General features: G+C 41.8%; 1 protein-coding gene across 1 annotated transcript in view; it reads right to left on the minus strand.

Annotated features, from left to right (window-relative positions):
- LOC122552262 (complement C3-like) overlaps positions 1–21,478 on the minus strand; it is a 124,903-nt gene that overhangs the window by 50,723 nt on the left and 52,702 nt on the right. The window contains exons 18-22 of the mRNA XM_043694949.2: positions 20,955–21,063; positions 16,514–16,599; positions 13,799–13,938; positions 8,059–8,271; positions 5,475–5,529 (exon numbers count right to left, since the gene is read on the minus strand). Of these exons, the coding sequence (XP_043550884.2) occupies positions 5,475–5,529; positions 8,059–8,271; positions 13,799–13,938; positions 16,514–16,599; positions 20,955–21,063 (603 nt within the window). The remainder of the gene's footprint in view (positions 1–5,474; positions 5,530–8,058; positions 8,272–13,798; positions 13,939–16,513; positions 16,600–20,954; positions 21,064–21,478) is intronic.

Here is a 21,478-nt window from a genome sequence, read left to right on the forward strand (position 1 = left end):
CTTATCCAATCCAAATCTGACTTAATGATGCTGTTCCAAAACACATATGTCCCTTAACACAATCAGTAAAAGATGGCACAAGCTTACTGTTCGTAAGGAGAGAGAGAAGTCCAGCACCTTGTTTCACACATACCCTCCTGTAACTGAACCAAAAACCCTCAGCTGCCAAGACTGGCCGCTCCCCTTTCATTACAGAAGTTATTTCTAAAGCATGAAAGCCTTTGGCCTGAAAAATCATCTGTTTAGGGGTAAACAAAAAGGGCTCAAGTAAACCATCTCTGCACCAACTCAGCCGTTTCGGAGCCTGGGCTGTTTTATGACCTCTCTGAAAATAGTAACTTTGAGAAAAACGACTAGCTTTGTGACACTACATAGATAAATGCAGACCAACTGAAGCCTTATTTGACTTGAGTCTTCAGACTGAGAAATTCATGTTCAAGTATGTGAAATGACTAGTGACTTTAAAAGGTTGGCCTTGTTTTGGTTGCATTTTGTTCAAGTGATAGAATTGAGAGACCAAAATGTCACTCTAAACATCTCTTGAGTGTTAGTTGGATCATTACTAGAGTATTGTGCAAAATTCTGGTCTTCATGGATGTAGGTTTGCTCATGGGAAGGTTAATTTCCAGACGTTTCGTCACCCTACTAGGTAATATCTTCAGTGGGCTTCCGGGTGAAGCACTGTTCATGAGTCCTGCTTTCCATTTATATGTTTGGGTTTCTTTGGGTTGGTGATGTCATTTCCTGTGGTGATGTTTTTCTTGTTCTTTTTCTCGGGGGTGGTAGATGAGATCTAACTCAATGTGTTTGTTGATAGAGTTCCGGTTGCAATGCCACACTTCTAGGAATTCTTGTGCATGTCTTTGTTTGGCTTGTCCTGGGATGGATGTGTTGTCTGCCAGACTACTCAGACCCCTTGGCATCATGGTAGCCCACAAACCTACCAACACATTAAAACAGCAGCTAATGAACTTGAAAGACCCTATACAGACAAGAAGCAAAACTAATGTCATTTACAAAATACTGTGCAAGAACTGTAACACTACATTGGACAAACAGGCAGAAAACTAGCCACCAGGATACATGAACATCAACTAGTCACCAAAAGACATGACCCTCTTCACTAGTATCCTTACATACAGATTAGGAAGGACACCACTTCGACTGGGACAACACATCCATCCTCGGACAAGCCAAACAGAGACACGCACGAGAATTCCTAGAAGCATGGCATTCCAACCAGAACTCTATTAACAAACACATCGAGTTAGACCCCATCTACCACCCCTTGAGAAAAAGAACTGGAAATGACATCATCACAGGAAATGATATCACCAATCCAAAGAAACCCAAACATATAAATAGAAAGCAGGACTCATGAACAGTGCTTCGCCCGGAGGCCCACTGAAGATGTTACCTAGTAAGGTGACGAAACGTCTGGAAACGAGCCTTCCAGCTCAGCGAGCAAACCTACATCAAGAACCTCAACCTGACCTACAAGTCTTTTCAAAACTCGCTCTGGTCTTCATGTTACAAAGGAAAAGATATAGAAGATGCAAAAAGAACAGGTGTGTAAGGATAATACCAGAACCAAGGAGTTCTGTCAACTGGAGAAGATTGAACAGGCCAGAACTCTCCTCTGTAGAAACAGAAAGCTGAGAGCAGGCCAATGGGAAAGCATAATAAAGGTGTTCCCATTGGGGGAGGGGAGACCAAAACCAGGGACCATAAAAATAAGAGAATCTCCAGTAAATCAAGGAACAAATTTAGAAGAAATTTGTGTCGCCAGGAAAAGGTGACAATATGAAGCTCATTGTCTCAAGGCAAGCTTGAGGCAATGAGCTTAGCTGGATAACAAAAGCTAGAAGAGGGTCATATTGATTGAGTGAGATGAAGATGGTTGGAACAGGTCATGTGGATCGTAAGTACTAATACAGACCAATTGAGCTGAATGCCCTATTTCTGTTCGACTAATTAATTTTTCTTTTAAAGCCACAAAACTTTGATTTGTAAATTTTCCCTTATTTTATACTTTTTATGACTCAATTTGAGTGCACATTTCGACACAATTAATCCAACTCATGTTCAGAACACCCATTTTTCAATTATTATGAAAGTTACTTGAAGTAAAGAGGCAAGCTGTCATTGTTCATAAGCAAAGTATTTTCTCATTTACTAATCTCAGGATCAGGTACAGAACAGACCCAAATACAGGCGCCAGATGCCTTTATTCTATAAGACATAAGACATCGGAGCAGAAATTAGGCCATTCAGCCCATCGAGTCTGCTCCACCATTCAATCAGGGCTGATAAGTTTCTCAACCCCCTTCTCCCACTTTCTCCCTGTAACCCTTGATCCCCTTGATACATAAGAATCTATCTTTCTCAGTCTTAAATGTACTCAATGACCTGGCCTCCACAAACTTCTCTGGCTATAAGGTCCATAGATTCACCACCTTCTGAAGAGGTTTGTCCTTATCTTCGTTCAAAAAGGTCTCCATTTTACTCTAAGGCTACGACCTCAGATCCTAGTCTCTCCTACCAATGGAAACATTTTCACAACATCCACTCTGTTCAGACCATTCAGTATTCCATGTGTTTCAATTAGATCCCCCCTCATCCTTCTAAACCCCATCAAGTATAAACCCAGAGTCCTCAAAACGTTCCTCATATGTTAAGCCTTTCATTCCTGGGACCATTCTCATGAACCTCCTCTGAACACACTCCAGGGCCAGTACATCCTTCCTGAGATATGGGGCTCAAAACTATGCATGATACTCCAAATGTGGTCTGACCAGGGCCTTATTGATCCTCAGAAGTACATCCCTGCTTTTTTATATGCAAGCCCTCTCAAAATAAATGCCATCATTGCTTTTGCCTTCCTAACTACTGACTCAACCTGCAAGTTTACCTTGAGAGAATCCTGGACTAGAACTCCCAAGTCTCTTCGCACTTCAGACTTCTGAATTTTCTCCCCATTTAGAAAATAGTCCATGTCTCTATTCTTCCGACCAAAGTACATGACCTCATATTTTCCCACATTGTACTCCATCTGCCACTTCTTTGCCCACTCTCCTAACCTGTCCAAATCCTTCCGCAGCCTCCCTGCCTCCTCAATGCCACCTGTCCCTCTACCTATCTTTGTATCATCTGCAAACTTAGTCAGAATGCCCTCAGTTCCTTCATCTAGATTGTTAATGTATGAAGTGAAAAGTTGTGGTCCCAACACTGAGCCTTGCAGAACACCACTTGTCACTGGCTGCCATACTGAGAAGGACCCTTTTCTCCCCACTCTCTGCTTTCTGCCAGACAGCCAAGCTGCTATCCAGACTAGCACCTTGCCTCTAACACCATGGGCCCTTATCTTACTCAGTAGCGTCCTTGCGGCAGCTTGTCAAAGGCCTTCTTGAAGTCCATCCATTGGCTCTCCTTGGTCTAACTCACGCGTTACTTCATCAAAGAATTATAGCAGATTTGTCATGTATGACCTACCCTTGATTAAACCATACTGACTTTGCCTTATTTTACCATACACTTCCAAGTATTCAGAAATCTCAAAGTTCACATTGGATTCCAGAATCTTATCCATGACTGAAGCTGGGCTAATCAGTCTGTAATTTTCTTCTTTTGCCTTACTCCCTTTTTAAACAGGGGTGTCACGCTAGCGATTTTCCAGTTCTCTTGGACTCTTCCTGGTTCTAGCAATTCTTGAAAGATCACCACCAACACCTTCACTATCTCTTCAGCTATTTCCCTTAGAACTCTGGGGTATAGTCCACCTTCAGGCCATTAAGTTATTCTCCCGGAACAATGCTTCCCAACCAATAATAACAATACATTTCTTCCAAATAAATCATCTATTTCAAGCCTTTATTCAACTTCTGGTTATAATATTCTATTAAATATTTAGGCGTGTTCACTTCAGGTTTGTGCAAGAGATCACTGCCATTGCAAACATTTTATTTGGCATTACTGAACTTGTTGAAAGACAGATGTGTTTTTGCAAGGTAAAAACAAGGGCTGCAGATGCTGGAAACCAGAGTCCGACCTGTTGTGCTTTTCCAGCACCACTCTAATCTAGGTGTGTTTTTGCACTGATCAGGATAAACACAAGCATGCCAAATTTCAAACCATCACAACAACTTATGCAAAAGGGGAAAACAGTGCTGATTGGTTCATATGCCAACACTGTCTGAGCCAGGTATTAACATGGACAAAGCAATGGGCAACCCTAGGCCTCCCAAGCATCATAGAAAGTCGACAGACTGACTCTCCAAACAGTATCCCACCAGACCTACCCCCCTATCCTATAAACCCGCATTTCCCATGGCTAATCCACCTAACCTGGACATCCTTGCACACTATGGGGTAATTTAGCATGGCCAATCCGTCCTTACCTGGACATCTTTGGACTGTGGGAGGAAACCAGAGCACCAGGAGGAAACCCATACAGACATGCGGAGAATGTGAAATCTCCACACAGATAGTTGCCTGAGGACAGGATTGAACCTGGGTCCCTAATGCTGAGAGATAGCAGTGCTACCTACTGAAGCCACCATGCCTAGCTCATTGACAATTCAATAAAGGTGTAAAATTGTGTTTGCAGCGAATGCATACCCGAGTGTGTGTGTACATCACTTCCAGCAAATGTAACTGGCACATATTGAAGTGTACAGCCTATATACCCGACATAGTGCCAGCGCACCAAATCCATTCAGCAGGTCAGTGACTGTACTGACCAAGTCATCATATTCTGTACATCATGGAAACTCGTAAATGGGCCAAACCTCCCTCAGATTCCTTGGAAAGGCCAAGTAACTCAACAATTTGAGCAGATTAAGCAAACTGTTTCGAGTTGCTGATGTATACAGCAGTGAGGCAAATGATGCTGTGCGCTAGTAGGAAGCAGACACCAAAAGGTGTTCTGTCTGTCAGACAACTGAACAATGTCATGCATGAATTTCGAACCTGATGAGCTGCTCAACATGTCGGCTTAAGGCCTACACAATTGGTTCATCAAACCCAGCAACGTGTTTGTTTAGCTGGTTGCCAAGGCAGAGTACAGGCCATACTCAAACAGGCCCTGCAGTTGTAAAGTCAAAACAAGACGGCCTACGGTTTAGCTGTGAATTCACAATTGTAACAGTCAATTAATTGAAAACCAATTTGAAATATTCAGTTGAGTTTGTAATTTGGCTCACATTTACTAATATACATTTAAAGGCAGGGAGTTATTCCACACAAATAAAAGAACCTGTACAAGTTTCCCATAACTTTTGACTAACCCAAAGGTTTGGCAAGCTAATATTTCCCATTATTGTCTGCATGGCAACATGTCAGCTAACCAGTGTCAGTTTACTGACCAAGAGAAACAGAGCATTTCAGCATGAGGTCTCCATTTTCAGCAAGAACACTGATGGCATTTTGAAGACCAATTTTTTACAAGGAGGTTCACAGTGAGAAAAGAATCAAACCTTGAGGATCCAACTCATAACTTCGCAACGGCAAATCAATTTCTTTCCCGTCGGGCTACAAGAGAAGAGAATGAAATGAGTTTGAAACAGCCTGGTTTCTTTTATGGATACACATATGAATATATGCATTAGGAAGAGGCGTAAATTATTCATCTACTCCAGCCAGATCCCCCTTTGCAAAAGACCATAGCTGATCTAATCCTACCTTCCCCACTTACCTTTCACTCCTTTCATCATCAAGAATTCATTTACCTCTGCCTTAAAAATAATGAGGGATTCTGCTTCTACATTCTTTCGATGAAGAGAGCTCCAAAGATTCATAGAGTCATAGAGATGTACAGCATGGAAACAGAATTGCATGCAATACTCCAACAGTAGTCTAACCAATGTGGAGAAAGTGAGGTCTGCAGATGCTGGAGATCAGAGCTGAAAATGTGTTGCTGGAACAGCGCAGCAGGTCAGGCAGCATCCAAGGAACAGGAGAATCGACGATTTGAGCATAAGCCCTTCCCGAAACTGGATGCTGCCTGACCTGCTGCGCTGTTCCAGCAACACATTTTCAGCTCTAACCAATGTCCTGTACAGGCGCAACATGACCTCCCAACTCCTGTACCCAATGCTCTGACCAATAAAGAAAAGCATACCAAATGCCTTCTTCACTATCCTATCTACCTGCGACTCCACTTTCAAGGAGCTATGAACCTGCACTCCAAGGTCTCTTTGTTCAGCAACACTCCCTAGGACCTTACCATTAAGTATATAAGTCTTGCTAGGATTTGCTTTCCCAAAATGCAGCACCTTGCATTTATCCTCTGAGAAAAAGTTTATTTCCCTCATCTCCATTCTAAATGGATGACCTCCTATTTTGAAACAGCGACACCCTGGTTCTGGAGTGTCCCTCAAGAATAAACATCCTTCCACAATTTACCCTGACAAGACCCTCACAATCTTGTATGCTTCAATCAAATTGCCTGTCAGTCTTCTAAACTCCTGTGGATACAAGCCTAATCTGTCCAACCTTTCTTAAGATAACCTGCCTGTTCTGTTCCAAAAACAGGAATTGTTGGAGAAATTCAGTGGGTCTGAGCCCAGTTCGAAAGGAGCGTCACTGGATTTGAAATATTGGTTCTGCTTTCAGTCCACAGATGCACCTGTTGAGTTTCTCCAGCAATTTCTGTTTTGGTTTCAGATCTTCAGTATCCTCAGTTCTTCATGTTATTTTACCGCCTATTCTAAATATCAGTCTCGTAAACCTTCTCTGAACCATTTCCAATGAATTTATATCTCTATTTGAATAAGAGGACCAATGCAGTAGTCTAGGTGTGTGTCCCCAATGCTCCCTCTAGCTGAAGCATAACCTGTATAATTGTGTATCTCCAAAGAGTTTGCAATCCTTCTGATTAGGATACTGTGATTTCCAAGCTGAATACATTCTGACCAAGGCAATCCCCTGAGCTTTCCTTGCATCACTCATTATTATTCATGCTAAATATGATCCACTCCTATATTTAGGTGAACATTTTCAGAATTTTCCTAAACTCTGAGAAAAATCCTGGAAAATGATCATGACTGACAAGATTCTAGAATATCTTCCTGTCTAATTTTCTACTTCCCATTTGTCCCCAGTCATTTTGTAATGATTTCTAACCAATGCCAGTGTGTTGCACATGGTGATGTCAAGTGTCCGCTATCTAAATAATTAGGGTTCCGAAGAGTCTGTTTTCAAAGTTTTGAATTGCAACTGAGGAAGTGTAATCTAGGATATAGCTGGTTTATTATAAAGCAAAAAGATTCACAGGAATTATTTCAGGGATGAGGGAGTTCAGGATTGTAAGGAAGTGAAAGAAGCTATGTTCAAAGACAAGTTTGAGAGTGGGTTGAATAGATGTGTTCAAACTCATGAAGGCTCTGGGCAGAATAGATAAAGAGAAACTGTCCCTGCTGATGGAGGGACCAAACAGCAAAAGCTGCAAGCAAGAGGTGACTGAGAACGCACCAAAGGATAGAAATACCTTTCTCTTTTCAAAAGGTTACAATCGTAAATCCACTTCCTGAGAGATTGCAGTAGCATGTTAATTAAAATAAATATAATGGCATATATAATGCTAAAATGAATGGAATTGTTTAATTAAGTACCTAGAGCATATATTCTGACCAAGGCTATCTCCTTGATCAGCCATGATTATATTGAATGGCGGTGCAGGCTCGAAGGGCTGAATGGCCTACTTCTGCACCTATTGTCTATTGTCTATTGTCCTGAATAGCAGCCCTGTCATTATCACTCATGCTAAATATGGCCCACCCCTATATTTAGATGGGCATATTCTACATTTTCCTAAACTCTCAGAGAAATATCCAGGAAATGATCATGACCAATAAGTTCCCAGAATACCTCCCTGCCTAATTTTCTACTTCCCGCTTGTCTCCAATCAATTCGTAATGATTTCTAACCAATGCCAGTGTGTTGCACATGGCGATGTCAAGTCTTCACTATCCAATCAATTTGACAGATAAAGACAGACTGCTAAAGGTATCAACTAGTCTGGCCATGCATGCACTCAACATCCAGAGGTTTCATACTTACCAGCACACGGAGGGGTTTGTTCACACCATCAGTAACAAGTTTGTCATAGACTGAGGCTTTGACTTCAACATTGATTTGCCCAATTTCCAATGGAACTATGATGTAAGGTATAGCTGTTGACCCTTTTGCAGGGATATCAACATATTGCCTGAATCTCTGCGACGATTTTGCAGAACTACAGAACTTTTCATTATATGGAAATTCCACGCGCACCTAGAATTCAAAATACAATTAGGTGATGAAATAAATCTCCATTTATTAATATAAATCTGTCTTATGTCAAAAATTAGAACTGAACTAATTCACTTCAACACAGCAATTCAGATTAGCAACTGCATTCGAGAAAACTATTCTCCCTGGCAATATTTCCTGCATGATTAAACTAGGATTGAATGTATGGCCCCCAATTTCATTCCTCAGCGGTCTCCTGACCATAAAACCATAGAAATAGGAACAGGAATAGGCCATTCAGCCTCCATGTGGATGCTCCAGCATGTAATAGGATCATGGCTCATCCAACATTCCTCACACTGACTTCCTCGCTCTTGTCCTCTAACCGTCGAGTCCCTGACTGATCACGAATCTATCTATCTCAACCTTAAGCATGGACTCTGCCCCCACTGTGGCAAGGAGTTCCAAAGTCTCACAACCCTCCTAGAGGAGGGATTCCTCCTCACCTCCTGCTAAAAGGACGGGGACCCTCTGAACTGCATGTGGGTCACCAACTCAAAATAGCTGCAGGCAATTAACATGCGGGACCTGGAAGGACATCAGTGGTGCAGTAGCAATGATTTTCCTCTCTCATTGAAAACTTTCAACCAAATCCTGAGCAATCTATAATGGTCACCAGCGGCATCATTTTGTTATCAGTGCTACAGAAGATTTATTACCGTTGGGTAAAATATAGCATCTCTTAAAAATTAACATTTATAAATCATAATCAGCTCCAGTTTCATTCCAAATATTACATTCCCTTCTGCAAACCTTGAAAATTTTAATGGGAGTGACAAATATCTTCATGCTGTGACTGTGACAATGGGCTTTCCCACCTCTCACCAACCTTTAACACAATCCTCAGTATCATCATACACCAATATCCCTCCTCTATTCTTCAGAGAGTGGAGCTGCCTGTCTAATTAATTACAGCCAAAACAATGGTTTCCAATCCTGCAATGAATTCCACATATACCTCTCCACCACCTTCCTTGACCTCCATATATTACCATCATCAGACAACTCACCAGATATCAAATTCTGGGTCAGTAATGACCATAAGGTGTAACAGAAGAAGAGGACCATTCAGCCCATCCACCACTCAATGAAATCATGCCTGATCTGATAATCATCAACTTTACATTCAGACCTTTGTCCCATAACTCTTGATTCCCTTATTGATTAAAAATCTAACTCTGCATTAACATATTCAATATCCCAGTCTTGGCAGCCCTCAATGAAGGATTCCACTGACTGAGTACTCCCTGAGAGAAGAAACACCTCTTCATCTCTGCCTTAAATGCTCGACCATTTATGATGAAATATATACCTTCTATACCTTCTAGTCCCAGACTGCCCCATAAGGGGAAACAACTCTTTGCTTCCATCTCATTAAAAAAAAACCTTCTGCGCCCTAAAATAATCTGGATTCTGAAGAAGGATCCCAAAAGGGAAACTAAATATTAACTGTGTTTCTCCTCCACAGATGTTGCCAGGCCATTTGAGTTTCTCCAGCAATGTTTTTTTTTCAGATTTCCAACATCCACAGTTCTTTGAGTATTCCTTTTTTAAAGAATTTTATGTGTTTAAATACTGATAGAGCAAAGAATATAGGCCAGCCATATAATTTTGGGCTAGTTTTCATTATAAGTACGACAGCTTTGAATTTATGTTCTTTACACATTGTTAAAAGGAGGCACAAAGTTAGCATTTTTTTGTCTCATACTGATCAGAATTTGAATGCAAGAAACAGAATTCAAGATGGGAGCACCAATCTATGCAGCATGAAAAAGAGTGCGAATTGACTGAGTCATTATGGTTATGGAGTTACCAGCAGAAGCAGTTAACTGTCAATCTTCATTCTGAGAACAAGCAGGCAGACTCTGACAGCATTCTGACCAATCAGGGTCTACTATCTGTTCTGAGAACACAGATGGAATGTTAATGGGATCTCTAGGCCAATGATGGCCCAATCAAACAGCAGTCAAAAGAGTGGTGCTGGAAAAGCATAGCAGGTCAGGCAGCATCCGAGAAGCAGGAGAATCGATGTTTCAGGCTTAAACCCTTCAAGCTCCTCAGATGCTGCTGTGCTTTTCCAGCACCACACTCTCAACTCTGATCTCCAGCATTCTCCCAGCCAAAGAGCACCCAATTCTCATGCTGCCTATATTGACGTCCCTATTCTCAAATCTATCGCTTCAGCTTTGGTTCTGATGAGTAAAAGACAACAAAGTTCTGTCATTGTATATTCTTTTAGTAATTTTTAAGTTCGTTTCAGGACTGTATTTATGGTCCTGATATAGAAAGTGAGAGGCTTCAGTCATTGATCCAGTGATATATAAACCTGGCAGCCAGATAATTTCTATTCAATTCATTTAATAAATCTGGAATGAAAAGCTGTTTTCAGTATTGCTGACTGTAAATCAACCAGACTGTCATGGAGTCACAGAGTCATACAGCATGAAAACAGACCCTTCAATCCAACCAGTCCATAATCCTAAACAAAACTAATCCCATCTTACAGCTCCTGGCCCATATTCCTCTAAACCTTTACTATTCATGTCTTTATCCAAATGTCTTTTACATGTTGTAATTGTACCCACCTCCATCACTTCCTCAGGAAGTTCATTCTACATGCAAATCACCCTCTATTTAAAAACTTTGTCCCTCATGTCTTTTTCAAATCTCTCTCCTCTCAACTTAAAAATACTACCCCTAGTCTTGAAATTCCCCCATCCTAGGGAAGTCTATCTATACTCCTGATTATTTTATAAATTTCTGTAAAGTCGCCTCTCAAATTCCCAAACCCAAGTGAAAAAAAAATTCCGGCCTATCCAGCCTTTCTTTATAATTCAAACCTTCTATACCCGGCAGCATCTTGATCAATCTCTTCCGAACCTGCTTCAGCTTAATAATAACTTAATTAAAATCCCATCAGATTCATTAGTCCCCTAAAGGGAAAGAAATCTACCATCCTTATCTGGTCTGACCTATTTGATTACAAATCCTAGAAAAGTGGTTGACTCTGAACACCCCTTGGCAGCCACTGAGCTGTGTTCAAGATGATTCAAGATGCAGCAACGATATAATTAAAAAATGAGATGAGGTCCTGAAAGCAGAATTCAGTGAGCAAAGAGAGAAGTTAAAAAGGAGGACCTCAAAGGTAGTGATCTCGGGATTACTATCAGTGCCACATGCTAGCCAGGGTAGAGGGATGGTGTAGGAGGGAGGGGGTTCAGATTTGCTGGACATTGGGACCAGTTCTGGGAAGGTAGGACTATTCCAATTTGGACAGTCTACACCTGAACCGGACTGGAACTAATGTCCGTGGGGGAGTTTTTGCTACTGCTGTTGGGGAGGTTTTAAACTAATGTGGCAGGGGGCTGGGAACCAGAAGAGAAGCCTAGTAGACAGTGAGGTGGAAACTGGAGACTATAAGAATCATGACGTTAGCATTACCAAGGGGAAGAGTAGGCAGAGAGCAGATGAATGCAAAAGAACTGGCGGCCTGAAGTGCATACGCTTGAATGCAAGGAGTATAGTGTGTAAGGCAGATGAACTTAGGGCTTGGATTGGTGCCTGGGAGTATGATGCTATTGCAATCACAGAGACTTGGTTGAAGGAAGGGCATGATTGGCAACTAAATGCTCCAGGATATAGATGCTTCAGACAGGACAGGGAGGGAAGTAAAATGTGGAGAGGAGTTGTATTGCTGGTCAGGGATGATATCACGGCTGTGCTAAAGGAGGACACTACGGAGGGCTTGAGTAGTGAAGCATTATGGGTGGAGCTCAGAAATAAGAAGGGTGCAGTTACATTGTTGGGGCTTTATTACAGGCCTCCCAACAGTGAACATGAGATAGAAGAACAAATAGGTAAACAGATTATGAAAAGAGGCAACAAGGTGCTGATGATGGGTGATTTTAATTTTCCCAACATTAACTGGGATACACTTAGCGTCAGAGGTCTGGATGGAGTAGAATCTGTATGAAGTGTCCAGGAGAGTTTTCCAGAGCAGAATGTTAATTGCCCAACGAGGGAAGGAGCCATATTGGACCTGGTACTGGGGAACGTACCAGGACAAGTGGTAGAAGTTGCGGTGGGGGATTTCTTTGGGAACAGTGACCACAATTCTGTAAGTTTTAGAATACTCTTAGACAAAGATGAGAGTGGTCCTAAGGAAAGCTTACTAAACTGGGCCAAGGCCAATTATAACAAAATTAAGCAGGAGCTGGGAAATGTGGATTGGACACAGCGACTTGAAGGGAAGTCCACATTTGATATGTGGGAGGCTTTCAAAGACAGGTTGAAGATAGTGCAGGATAGGCATGTCCCATTGAAGGCAAAGGATAGGAAGGGCAAGATTCGTGAACCGTGAATGACGGCAGAAATTGTGTGACTAGCCAAGAGGAAAAGGGAAGCATACATAAGGTCTAGGCAGCTAAGAACAGAACGGGCCCTGGAAGAATATCGGAAGAGTAAGACTAGTCTTAAACGAGGAATCAAGTGGGCTAAAGGGGATCATGAAATAGCTTTAGCGAGCAGAATTAAAGAGAATCACAAAGTCTTTTATTCTTATATAAGAAGCAAGCAGGTAACTCGAGAAAGGATTGGTCCACTAAAGGATAAGGAAGGAAGGCTGTGTGTCAAACCTGAGAAAATGGGTGAGATTCTGAATGATTACTTTGCATCAGTGTTCACTGAGGAGAGGGTTCACCGGATGGGATTGATCTCGGGTTGCTGAGGGAGCAAGAGAGGAAATAGCTGGAGTCCTGACAGATATCTTTGTAACATCCCTAAATACAGGTGAGGTGCCTGAGGACTGGAAGGTTGCTCATGTTGTCCCACTTACAAGGGTAGTAGGGATATTCAAGGTAACTACAGACCAGTGAGCCTGACGTCAGTAGTGGGAAGGTTGCTGGAGAAGGTACTGAGGGATAAAATCCACTCATATTTAGAAAAGAATGAGCTTATCAGTGATAAGCAACTTGGTTTTGTGTGATTGAGGTCTACAAAGTCATGGAAGGGTATAGACAGGGTAGATAGAGAAAAGCTTTTTCCAAGGGTGAAGGATTAAATAACAAGAGGTCATGCTTTCAAGGTGAGAGGTGAAAGTTTAAGGGGGCCACACGCGGCACTTACTTTACAGAGGGTGGTGGGTGCCTGGAACGCGTTGCCAGCAGATGTAGTAGAGACAGGCACAGTAAGTTCATTTAAGGTGAGTCTGGACAGATGTGTGAGCAGGTGGGGAGCAGAAGGATACAGATGCTTAGGAATTGGGCGACAGCTTAAGACAGTGGATTTGGATCAGCACAGGCTTAGAGGGCCGAAGGGTCTGTTCCTGGGCTGTAATATTTCTTTGTTCTTTGGTTGCACACCACCAGCATCTCTTAGAGATGAGTAACAATTGTTGGGCTTGCCACCAAAGCAGAGGTTCGGTGATCAGATGAAATCAATCTGATTATCTCACCATGTAAAATTGGCAAGTAAGGCCATAATAGCGAGATGAATGCATTGCAGGACTGACCTTAATGACCTCTGTACCATAATTGTACAGGATTGCTCGAATTTCCACCTGTTCATTGCGAACAACAGAGTATGGGAGTCGAAGGTCAATGAAAAATTCCTTCTGCACTACCAGATTATAAGGTTCAGCAACACATATTCCTGGAGGAAGGGCATTATTATAAGTCAGAAAGTGTGGCACAATCTTTATTTTAAAACTGTGTTCGCTTCGCATTTCATAAACAGAGACAATTACATCCAAAGCACGAACGGTCAATGTAAAATAAAAATCCCGTTTCTAATAAGTATGATTGCTTCTGTCATCAAGTTTATCTTTGAATGGAGTTACTGTTAACATCACCAAACATATGTAACTGCATGTCTTTATATGGTCAGCTGTGACACACAATATAAGAATGTAGATCCTTGAAGCTAAAAGAATCGATTTTTTTTCTCAACCATACCAGTCCTGTCAATCACATCAGTTTAAGAGCAGATGAGATTTTATTTCTCCGTGCAATAAATGATGAAGTCTGTTTTCTTTTATTTCAGTTCATAAGAACTTTGGAATTTTAAATAATTTCAGATCACTACTTTAAAGATCGCAAGCAGTATTTTATCTTGTTTTAAACGCATAAGAGCTCTCTTAACATGCAGGTGCACACTTCTAATCGATTTACCCTTCCAGGCCAGAGCCCCATCATGAACCACCCCAGTAATCTTACTGAAAATGCAGCATTTAACTCATGAAAGTGAAAGTACTAATTTTTTTCTCGTAATTCAAAAATCTTCCTTAAAAAGAATTTCATGAGCAACTGACTACTTTGATTAGATTACTTACAGTGTGGAAACAGGCCCTTCAGCCTAAACCAACCCTCCCCCCTATGCTTACCCCTCCACCTAACACTACAGGCAATGTAGCATGGTCAATTCACCTGACCTGCACATTTTTTTTTGGACGGTGGAAGGAAACCGGAGCAAACCCACACAGACACGGGGAGAATGTGCAAACTCCACACAGACAGTTGCCTGAGGCGGGAATTGAACCTGGGTCTCTGGCGCTGTAAGGCAACAGCGCTAACCACTGTGCCACCGTGCCACCTGTAATCAGCTTGTAATTATTTCATTTACCAGAAAGTGGTTTCTTTTAATCAAGAGAAGGCCGATATGGCGAATGGGAATTAGTTTATATTGGAAGAGTTTTGGACTAACAATGTAAACAGCAGAGTACATGAAGATTTCTGATATTAGATTCTGGATTATTCGGTGGAAGAACCCCTTTATTTTTAAACTCACTTGGGATTTGGGTTTCACATGATTCATCACTTATCCGAGGTAGGTAGTGTGTCCATGGAATGTGGATGGTGCAGGTTATAACAATACTCATTGCCCATACCTACTTGCTCAGGATAATCGAGTGTTAACATGTATTAATGAAAAAAGTGAATGCACAACAGCCAGGTTTGGAGATGACACAAAAGTAGATAGGAAGGCAAGGATGGTTCAGGGAGAGCTTGCCAATTGTTTTGAGGAAATAACCAAAAAAGATTGATGAGGGAGGAGTGGTAGATGTTGTTTACATGGACTTATTAAAGCCTTTCACAAAATTCCACATGGTAGACTAATTAGTAAAGTTAGATCACGTGGGTGAACTTGCCAATTGGTTACAAAATTGGCTTGACAATAGGTGGTGATGGAAGGTTGTTTTTCGGACTGAAGGTCTGTGACCAGCGGTGTTCCACAGGGATCAGTACTAGGTCCACTTTTGTTTGCCATTTATACAAACAATTTGGATGAGAATTTATGAGGCATGGTTGGTAAGTTTGTGGATGACAGCAAAATTGTTGGCATAGCTGACAGTGGAGAAGGTTATCTAAGATTACAAAGAGATCTTGATCAACTGGGTCAATGGGCTGTGGAGTGTCAGATGAAGATTAATTTGGATGAATGAAAAGTTTTGCATTTTGGTAAAACAAACAAGGGGACAGTTAATGGTTGGGTCTGGGATAATGTTATCAAACACAGAGACCTTGGGTTTCAGGTGCATAGTTCTTTGAAAGTTGCATCACAGGTAGAGAGAGTGGTTAAGAATGCATTTAGCACACTTACCTCATTGCTCAGACTATTGAGTATAGAAGATAGGACATCACATTGAGGTTGTACAGGGGCACAAATAAAGTGAATAGCAAAGGTCTTTTCCCCAGCGTTGGTGAGTTCAGACCTTGGGGGCACATTTTTAGGGTGAGAGGAGAAAGTTTTAAAAAGACTTGAGGGGCAACTTTTTAACACTGAGGGTGATGCATACATGGAATAAACTGTCAGAGGAAGTGGTAGATGCAGGTATAGTTACAACAATTAAGAGACATTTGAATAAGTACATGAATAGAAAAGGTTTAGAGAGAGATTTGTGCCAAACGCAAGCCACTGGGACTAGTTTTGTGAGGGAAACTTGGTTAGCATGGACAGGTTGGACAGTTTCTGACTCTAACGTTATGAACAAGCACCCTTCCAAAACACGCCCAAATCCATGAGAATAGCAGGGGATCTTATAAAGGGTGGAATTGCAGAATGTTGGATCTCAAACTTCACTCTTATTTCAGGGCCACTAAAATCCCATGTGACAGGAATGGAGATGGAATTCCCATTTTAAAAAATTCTCCACCCACCTCCATTACAGCGCAGATACAGACATGAAAAGCTGGCTCAATGACTCTTCACTAAATTAAAAACAACTCACCCTTCGTTGGAGACACACTGACAGCTTGTATTTCCCAAGTAGTGATCGAATCCTTAAGGATACCAGGTACAATCAGTGAATCAACTCTGGTTATGAAAGATAAAAATATATTGCCACTGAGTATCTGCACCATTACTACCTTGGCTTTTGGTTGTGTCAACCCTGTGCTTCTCTATGAAGTCAAATATTGGACTGGATACATCAATAGTCTTTATTCTGAGGTTTGCTAAACTTTGTTCACCTTCTACCTACGAAGGAAGACCATTTGGCCATTTCCAACATGATGCTGAGATTTCCCTTGGATCCCCTTTCAGCATTTCTCTGCACAACAGGGTGGCCGACTCCTCAACCACACCCAACAACTCTTCCCTTTCCTATGGCATCTTCCCATGCAAGAACCGGAGATGAAACATGAGCCATCCTACTTCCTCCCATAAATACTGGTCGGGTCATACAAAAGCAAAGGGGGCAGCACGGTGGCTCAGTGGTTAACACTGCTGCCTCACAACATCAGGGAGCCAGGTTCAATTCCAGCCTTGGGCGACTGTATATGTGGAGTTTATACATTCTCCCCGGGTCTGTGCGGGTTTCCTCTCACAGTCCAAGATGTGCAGGTTAGGGTGGATTGGCCATGCTAAATTGCCCATAGTGTTCAATGATGTGGTATTAATCTGGGTAAAGTAGTAGGGTAATAGGTTTGGGTGGGATACTCATCAGAGTGGACTTGTTGGGCCGAAGGGCCTGTTTCCACACTGGAGGGATTCTAAAACAAAATACTGCACATGCTGGAAATCTGACAAAAAAGGTGCAAATACAGGTATCCCCCACTTTTCGAACGTTCACTTTAGGCTAATTTGTTTTAACGAAAGACTTACCTTAGTACCTGTTTTCTGGAAGAAATCCTAAGGGGATTTTCACTTCTGAGAAAAAAATACTTCTTCGCTTTACGCCATTTCGGCTTACGAAAAGTTTCAGAAGAATGCTCTACTTTCAGATAGCGGGGGGAGGCCTGTACACAGTTCACTTTCCATGGCCCCCAGTAATGCAGTGCTTAATATTCAACTTTAAAAATTTTTAGCAATAAGCACGTGCTCATCAGAATGAGATCTTATCCAGTCGGCGGACACCAAACACAGCCTGAGTGACTGCTCCCGGTATGCACACGCAATCTTGAGCTACCTGTTGAATGTCAATTTAATTCTTTGCTTTGCTTTCACTCCTGTCCTCTCTGTCCTTGGCCTGCTACTGTGTTACAATGCACAAACTCAAACAATAGGATGTCATCTTTCAATTGGGAACTTTGCAGCAGTTTGAACTCACCACTGAGATCTACTATTGCAAATCACAATCTCTACCCAGGTCACAGGTCACTATCCGATAAAGGTACCTTTAAGAGAGCTATTTTTCTGGGTAGTCTGCAGATGCTAGTGGCTTGGCAGTACTCTTCTAACTGTCCAATTTGTTTCTGGTTTTATACCTCAAAGCATCGGATTGTCTCATTGGTGTTAATATTGTCAAAATACTAAATTCGAACTTGATTAGAGGTTGGTATTTTATGGTATAATTTAAACTGATTGGCCGAATTCAAATTTGTTCTTTTTGTCTCTAGGCAGCCTAGCTAATCTAGCTGTTCGACCAGTTGTTACATTGTTACCTTGTTTAGAATACTTGGTGCTGTGTCAGGTAGTTCTGCTAGCTTTTAACTCTCTTAAAGGTTCAGCACCCTTTACACCTACATAACATAATACATTTCTAAAACACAGGGTGGTGCATCTGTGCAACTCATTGCTGCAGAGGACTGTGAAGGCCAAGTCATTGAGGATATTTAAGACAGAGGTAAATAGGTTCTTGATTAGTAAGGGGCTGAAGTGTTATGGAGAGAAGGCAGGAGAATAGATTTGAGAAATACATCAACTATGAACAGACAATGGAGCAGATTTGAAAGGGTCAAATGGCCTAATTCTGCTTCTATGTCTGATGGCTTTGTATCTTAACATTTCTCAATTCTGCTGAAAGGTCACAGATCTGGAACATAAACACTGATTCTCTCTCTACAGCTGTTGCCTGATAAGTATTTCTGGTATCTGAAGTATTTTGCTTTATCATTACCAGACTATATTATTTGTGGGAGCATGCTGTGGTCAAATTGGCTGCTGCCTGTTTCCTTAATTGCAAACATTGACCTTAAGATGCTCTCCATGACAGTCCATCACAAAACATTACTTTTGACATGGAACCACTGGGGAATTGCTTGACCAACCCAAGTGCTAGAGGACTTTTATCCTCGTACTCCATCACCAGGGTGATAGAATCCAGGGCTTTGGTGAGGCAACTTTTGGAGTACTGTGCACAGTTCTGGTCGCCTTGCTCAAGGCAGAATATTATTAAAATGAAAAGGGCTCAGAAAAGATCTACAAGGATGTTGCAGGGACTGGAGGGTTTGAGATATTTGGAGAAGCTGGATAGGCTGGAGCATAGGAAGTTGCAGGGTGACTTTATACAGTTTTATAAAATCATGAGGGGCATAGATTAAGTGAAAAGCAAAGTCTTTTCCCCAGGGTGGGGGAGTTCAAAACTAGAGGGCATAAGTTTAAGGTGAAGGGAGAAAGATTTAAAAGGGACTTAAGGGACAGCCTTTTCACCCAGAGAGTTCTGTACATATGGAATGAGCTGCCAAAGGTAAGTGCAGATGCAGTTCAAAGACATTTGGACAGGTATATGAATTAGAAAGGTTCAGAGGGATATAGTTTGTGACTGTATCCATGCTGTATGACTCTGAAAAAGACAATGTTATCAAGGAGAATACTGAGACTAGACGGGACTGAGGTTCACAAGGAGGAGGTGTTAGCAATTCTGGAGAGTGTGAAAATAGATAAGTCCCCTGAGCCAGATGGGATATATCCAAAGATTCTTGGGGAAGTTAGGGAGGAGATTGCAGAGCCTTTGGCTTTGATCTTTATGTCGGCATTGTCTACAGGAATAGTGCCAGAAGACTGAAGGATAGCAAATGTTATCCTCTTGTTCAAGAAGAGGAGTAGAGACAACCCTGGCAATTATAGACCAATGAGCCTTACTTTGGTTGTAGGTTAAGTACTGGCAAAGGTTATAAGAGAAAGGATTTATAATCATCTAGTCAGGAATAAGTTGATTAGGGATAGTCAACACAATTTTGGGAAGGGTAGGTCGTGCCTCACAAGCCTTATTCCATTCTTTGAGATGGTGACCAAACAGGTGGACGAGGGTAAAGCGGTTGATGCGGTGTATATTGATTTCAGTAGGATAAGGTTCCACATGGTGGGCTATTGCATAAAATACGGATGCATGGGATTGAGGGCGATTTATCAGTTTGGACCAGAAATTGGCTAGCTGAAAGAAGACAGAGGGAAATGTTCATCCTGGAATTCAGTTACTAGTAGGTACCACAAGGATCTGTTTTGGGGCCACTGCTGTTTGTCATTTTCATAAATGACTTAGATGAGGGTGAAGAAGGATGGGTTAGTAAATGTGCAGATGATACTTAGATCGTTAGAATTGTGTATAGAGGGACAAGGATAATCTGCAGAGCTGGGCTGAGAGGTGGCAAATGGAGTTTAATGTGGAAAAGTGTGAAGTGATAACTTTAGAAGGAGTAACAGGAATGCAGAGTACTGGGCTAATGGTAAGAATCTTGGTAGTGTAGAAGAGCAGAGAAGTCTCAGTGTCCATGTGCATCGATCTCTGAAAGTTGCCGCCCAGGTTTATAGGGGTCTTAAGGCATACGGTGAGTTAGCTTTTATTGGTAGAGGGATTGAGTTTCAAAGCCATGAGGTCATGCTGCAGCTGTATGAAACTCTGGTGTGGCACCACTTGGAGTATTGTGTACAGTTCTGGTCACCGCATTGTAGGAAGGATGTGGAAGCTTTGGAAAGCGTTCAGAGAAGATTTACGATGATGTTGCCTGGTATGGAGGGAAGGTATGGAGGGATGTGAGGTTGTTTTCGTTAGAGAGAAGAAGGTTGAGAGGTGACTTAATTGAGATATACAAGATAATCAGAGGGTTAGATAGAGTGGACAGTGAGAGCCTTTTTCCTCAGAGGGAGATGGCTAGCACGAAAGGACACAGCTTTAAACTGAGGGGTGATAGATACAGTACAGATGTCAGAGGTAGTTTCTTTATTCATAGAGTAGTAGAGGTGTGGAATGCCCTGCCTGCTACAGTAGTGGACTTGCCAACTTTAAGGGCATTTAAATGGTCATTAGATAAACATATGGATTAAAATAGAATAGTGTAGGATAGATGGACTTCCGATTGGTTCCACAGGTAGGTGCAACATCGAGGACCGAAGGCCCTGTACTCTGCTGTAATGTTCTAGTCCCTTTAAATTACAGTTTTATGCACTAAACCAGACAGAAACAGCACAAATACACCACTTTCTTAAAATGGAACAAAAATAATTAATACCCTGTTTGGTCATTTGTGGGCAGAGTCCTCTGTATCCAGAGCCAGGTTTCTGGGAAATCAGTTCTTGCTATTATCTCCTCATAGGGAGAATAGTAGTCATCGTCATCACCTAAGCAAAACATGAAGGATTTAAATGCAGTTTCACAGTCTCTCAGAATAAGGATATTGGCTTGAATCTTCCAATAATGTCAGAATATTTAACTATTGGACCTAGGGCTTCGTGTAAGCAAGTTACCCCTACGGGCCTGTTCCACCATGCAACCACATCATGTCTGATCTTCTACACTGACACACTTTTCACAGACAATCTAGAGACCCTTCAATTTCTAGAAATCTATCGATCTCTGTCTTGAGCACACTGAATAATTCATCTTTCACAGCCCCCTGGGGTAAATATTATCAAGGTTTCAACAACCTACAAGTGAAGAAACTCCTCACCTCAGTGTTAAATAGCCACCTCTTATTCTGAGTGCAGTTTACAACACACTCCATCACTTCCCCCTCCAATCCAGTCACATCCCCAA

The sequence above is a fragment of the Chiloscyllium plagiosum genome, unplaced genomic scaffold (genome assembly GCF_037043375.1).
Source record: "Chiloscyllium plagiosum isolate Xiang-an unplaced genomic scaffold, Cpla_swu_hap1 HiC_scaffold_45, whole genome shotgun sequence".
Lineage (NCBI taxonomy): Eukaryota > Metazoa > Chordata > Chondrichthyes > Orectolobiformes > Hemiscylliidae > Chiloscyllium > Chiloscyllium plagiosum.